This window comes from Apium graveolens, chromosome 3 (assembly GCF_009905375.1).
Source record: "Apium graveolens cultivar Ventura chromosome 3, ASM990537v1, whole genome shotgun sequence".
Lineage (NCBI taxonomy): Eukaryota > Viridiplantae > Streptophyta > Magnoliopsida > Apiales > Apiaceae > Apium > Apium graveolens.
In genome coordinates, this window is record NC_133649.1 from 281,421,905 (window position 1) to 281,426,851 (window position 4,947).

General features: G+C 37.0%; 1 protein-coding gene across 2 annotated transcripts; it reads right to left on the minus strand.

Moving 5' to 3' along the window:
• On the minus strand, window positions 1–1,860 carry LOC141713461 (expansin-A11-like). 2 transcript variants are annotated; one of them, XM_074516892.1, is made up of 4 exons: window positions 1,381–1,860; window positions 1,178–1,294; window positions 746–1,067; window positions 1–644 (listed from the first exon to the last, which is right to left on the minus strand). In XM_074516892.1, the coding sequence occupies exons 2-4, from the start codon at window positions 1,179–1,181 to the stop codon at window positions 338–340; spliced, it is 633 nt and encodes a 210-aa protein (XP_074372993.1). In that variant the 5' UTR covers window positions 1,182–1,294; window positions 1,381–1,860; the 3' UTR covers window positions 1–337. The 2 variants fall into 2 exon arrangements, with proteins under 2 accessions (XP_074372993.1, XP_074372992.1); XM_074516891.1 differs by lacking the exon at window positions 1,381–1,860 and having other exon boundaries at window positions 1,178–1,372.
• Window positions 1,861–4,947: the final 3,087 nt, after the last annotated feature.

Sequence of the window (4,947 nt, forward strand, 5' to 3'; positions counted from 1 at the left end):
CAGTTTTACTTTCTGAATAAGGTATAGCGTATAAGATTCATATAACAGTATTATTATATATCATCTTGTTAAAGAGTGTACATAAATGAAAGGTACACAAAGGAAATGGTAACAGTTCTGTGGTGGATTAAGAACTAGGTCATCGTTGTCCTTCCGAGATGCAAACATGATTCAATACAGGTTTGCCCTCTGCACCATAAGCCATCAACATAAAAAATCCTACTTTGTAGCTTCGCAGGAACAGAATAGTAACTCCGGAGGGCTGCTTAGATAATATACTGAGCACGCCGCTGCCTATGAAATCCCAAATACATGACCTTACATCCAATTTCCTGGCTTAGAATCTTACCGAGCTTGAAAATGTCTGACCAAATCGCCAACCAGATGACACAACATTGTTAAAAATTCGAGTGACTCCATCTGTAGTAGTGACCTTGAAAGATAAAGATTGACCGTTAAGATATCCATTTGACTGCCAGTTTGCTCCCCAGTTTCTTGACATTGCCATCCAGTTAGTTCGTGTGCCCTTGACTTGCACAGATTGAATCGAGCCAGCTCCTCCAACATTGCTTATCAGGACAAGCTCAAAGTAGTTCCTCCCGTTAATTGTGAATCTAACTCCGCCACTTTTGACACAAGGAACCCTGGATCCGAGAATTACAATTACAAGACATCAAATTCAGAAAGGCACATTTACATAGAAATATGAATTACAAGATGAAAGACGCTGATAATAAAATTATACCTTTGAAACATAACAGGAACGATTCCACCTCTGTAGATACCAATCTTTTCCCAAGCTGGTTGAGCCATATCAAAATGCTGTAATGGAGGGTTGCACCAACCTCCAGCATTGCTAGGCTGATCAAAGTTTGGAGGGCAAAAGTTTGTCGCGGTGATGGTCACAGATGTTCCCTTTCTGCACCATTTCGGGTCTGCTTGATAATCACATATAATCCTGTAACATTGCCCACATGATGCTCCATTATTGAAAAGAGCAGTACTTAGAGCAGCAGTGTTGGTTCCATATCCAGCCGAGTACAAGTTCCCATATCCACATGCACCACCTGTGTTCAAGAAAATCATAGTTCATGTCTTGCTCCAATTTTATATTCAAGACACACGAGAAAAGAGAGCACATATTTACACAAGTAGAATAGTGGCTAACATTACATACCCATTGTTCCAGAGGCATCACTACCTCCGTAAAAAGTAGCATGAGCTTTTGTCCATCCAGAAGCTCTAAATGCATTAACATTGACAACAAGACAGAAACTACTAACTACAAGGGCCACTGCAACAACACCAAGATTTGTCATTTCTTAACCAGAGAAGCGAGGAAGAAGAATAAAAAGATTTGAAGGTATAAGAAGTAAGAACCGATGAACTGTGTACAATTGTTGTACAAAACAAGTGTGGTTCTTAAGAAGACCAAACTTCTTAAATGCAACCACCTCCCAGGCTCCCATGTGACTTCTGCAAGAGGAGAGAAATTAATCAATTTTTAATCGAATAATGCCTGGAAGGATGAATAAGTGTGTATCTCATACAATAATTCTCACGTTCTTACACATACGAAGCAAACAAGACTCACATGGGTTTCCCAAGACAAGAGTTCAGAGTAAATCAAACGCTGAACTAAAATATTAAATGTTTGTTGCTACATGAAAGCAAAACTATTATATCTATGGACTACAGGATTGAAATTCTATTTTAATAATCTAACATGAAGCTCCTATGATTCTTAGTTAATCTTATGCGGTTAACATCACATCAAATTCATTCATTTATGCGTCATGCACATGCCTTCTCACTATGTAACATACATTTGAGTTTAATACACGGGCAGAGGTGTAAAATGGAATTAGCCCAGACCGCGCTCTTTGTCCGCTGCACGGATGAATTTCTTTTTAAACCAGGACCATTGGATGGATGATCCAACGGCATGGAAATCGTCTGCTGCCAAACTCGTCTCTGGCATACGATTGCCAGGGACCAGGAGCCTTACGAGATTTAGAACAAATAAATAGATACACAAGTTGGACCATATCCATGCCTTGGTCACAACTTCAGTAACTAGTAATAATATGCAAATGGCAAAACACCAAAAAGCAGCCTAAAGTTAAATTCAGTTAAATTCAGTGCTTCCACAATCAATAGTTCATTCACCCTGCCCCCGCCAGAGCTCAGCAGATCTATTTATCAGCACATGGTTAAGCAGTGGCACCTGCCTGTTACTCAAATTCTGTTGGCTGCAATGACATTTGTACTAACATTATTCCTAATGTTAAAGTAATAGCAACAATATGAACAAATATGATAATAAAATTATGTCTCCGACACATGTAAACGGTATCATACACTAAGCTGTAGACCAAGAAATAATGTTTATAATTAATCTCTATGTAAATGCAAGCTAATAAGGTTGATTGGTTGGCAGTTCGTCCATCATGAGTAATCTAATTATGTATATACAACGCGATTTTTTTTTGAAAACAATGACGAGTTTATATCACCGTCGACTACTTGCCCAGACCTGGGTGCAGGACAGTGTCTGTCCAAGATATGATTAATACTTAAAAAAAATAGAATACTAGGGTAGCGGCATCTATTCTATACAGTGCAAATTAACGTTTTAGGTGTGCGCCAAGTGCATTTTGTGTGGATGTCATGTCTTCATATAAGAAGTATTGTGTTTAGATATTCTAGATATATTATCCTACTATATATTTCCAGGCTATCTTCTGGAAAATCTTTCCGGGGAACTGTAATCATCAGCAGCAACATAGACAACTAGTAGTAAAAAGAAAAAGGTTTTATTTCTTTTTGTCCCGGTACAGGATTTGAACAACGCTATCATTTCAGTACCATGCTATTAACCCACAAATTGTCAAATTCTCTTTACTTTCCTGAACAGAAAGTTTTAGTTCCAGAAAAGGATGGCATTCGTCCTTAAAGTGTGCAGAACCCATAAGAAGCTAGGAAGCAAGGACGGGGTCACATGGGTGCGGGAGTGCAAGTGCGTAGTGCGGGGATACGGAAATTTGACAAATTTAATAATATGGGGATACGGAGGCGGATGTGGGAAAATATGAAAAAATAAACAAAAAAATTCATATATATTTCATGTTAAACATAATAAAACCCACTAATAAAACTAAAAATTGTGTGAAAATCAATCAAATTCATCATTTATTAATCTAAAAACACCAAAATACAAGTAAAATCTTTTTATTTATGCAAAACTGAATACGATAATCAATACTTTCGTAATAACCAATAGACATGGATACTTAAGTTCATAAATGTAGTTTGCTAAAATAGATTTTGACTACAATTTCTGAAGATAAAATTTCAATATAGTATCGTGGAAGAATACGTGTGTCCGAAACGGGGGGTGTCGTATCTAACGGGAACTCGGCATGCGATTCAAGTGTCCGAGCTTCTTAGATAAAAAGTGTAAGATTGTATAACGCAAATAACTTGAATGCCACACGGAGATAAATACCTGCCAGCAGATGGACTGGTGCTGTCGATGAATCTAAATGTTCATTTCCTTACTTTTCAATCTTGATTGTTTTGGGAGGAGGTATCCTGGGAAGTGAAGGTGGCAGGAGTTGCATCCTGGTATGGCGGAAAAGAGAAATGGAATTTTGTTCTTCATGAGAAAGGGACATAAAGTAGTAAATAGTAATGGCACCAACAGATGACCATATTTACATTAGAGAACTTCTTGCTACAACAGATGTAGAAGTGACCCAAAAAAACTAATGGTATTGTTGCGCTTTCACCTTATAATTAAAAAATGATAGCAGGTTCACGATGCCCAATCACATCTATACCATGCTTTTATCAAACTTCCAGTTATAGTAGACAGCAAAATATATACCTTTCAATACGATGAAATCACCAATAGTCACCACATGAACAAACTTTTTAAAGTGATGAAAGCGTTCTGTATCTCTGACAAATATCTCCCTGGCCTCATAGCTGCATATAAATTTTATAACAGGATGGCAATCTCCACAGATTCAAAGATTCTTCATTACCTGGAATTGGAGTCCCTGGGAGAGTGTTCAGAAAGCCAAATACTACACCTAGCTTCTCACTGTGGCCACAGAGAAAAAGCTCTTTTTCCTGCTCTTCCACATCTTGCAGCACCAAATCTGTGATCGATGAATAACCTGATTTCTTCATTTCCCTGCTCAATCTATTTAGTCGCAATTTGGTAAATCTGGGGAATTGAGTTGTCTCCTGCTAGAAGCATGTACACTTTGTTCTTAATCTTCATACTCATCAACTCAAGCAGACCCCGTCTTTGAGTACCCCAGAAATAAAATGATTTTTTAACCAGGTGCAGATAGATACTTTCCTCAATTAACGCATTAGTCCCAACAAATTTCATTAAAACCCGAAATTGTAAAAAATAATTTAGCAGAAATCCTAATTTCAAACATTAATTCATAAATGCATGTAAAATTGGTAAATAAGAATATGGACATAATCCGGCCAAATCCATCGCTATTCTAGCCAAAGGAGAAGCCAGCAAGTGCCCTTGGAGTTGCTCTAAAAAGCTAGGTAAATGCATAGCTGTCACTTGTATGACTATTAGACATTTAACACATAGAATCTGAATAAATATCAAGCTTAATAATGAAAATTAGTTGGTAGCAACCAAAAATACGTCGACTGTAAATATTAAAGATCATATCAATGAAGCATTCATATTTCATGTTTTTGGACAATCCAACTCCATAAGCGCATAGTAAGCCTGATCCTTATACTCCAAATAACCATTTTAGTTCAAACTTGTAGTTTTATCAATGACCCAAACCACAAATATAAATATTCTGCATATAGACATAATATACACACTGTATACAAAATGATAACAATTTATTTCAACAAAAAGAAAAAGAAACAAGAAACAATATGAGAAGGCAATAC

Coding starts and splice junctions, on each gene's coding strand:
- LOC141713461 (XM_074516891.1), bottom strand. CDS start 1,319: ATGACAAATCTTGGTGTTGTTGCAGTGGCCCTTGTAGTTAGTAGTTTC. Junction 1,068..1,177: donor TGATGCCTCTGGAACAATGG/GTATGTAATGTT, acceptor TCTTGAACACAG/GTGGTGCATGTGGATATGGG. Junction 645..745: donor GTTCCTGTTATGTTTCAAAG/GTATAATTTTAT, acceptor TCTCGGATCCAG/GGTTCCTTGTGTCAAAAGTG.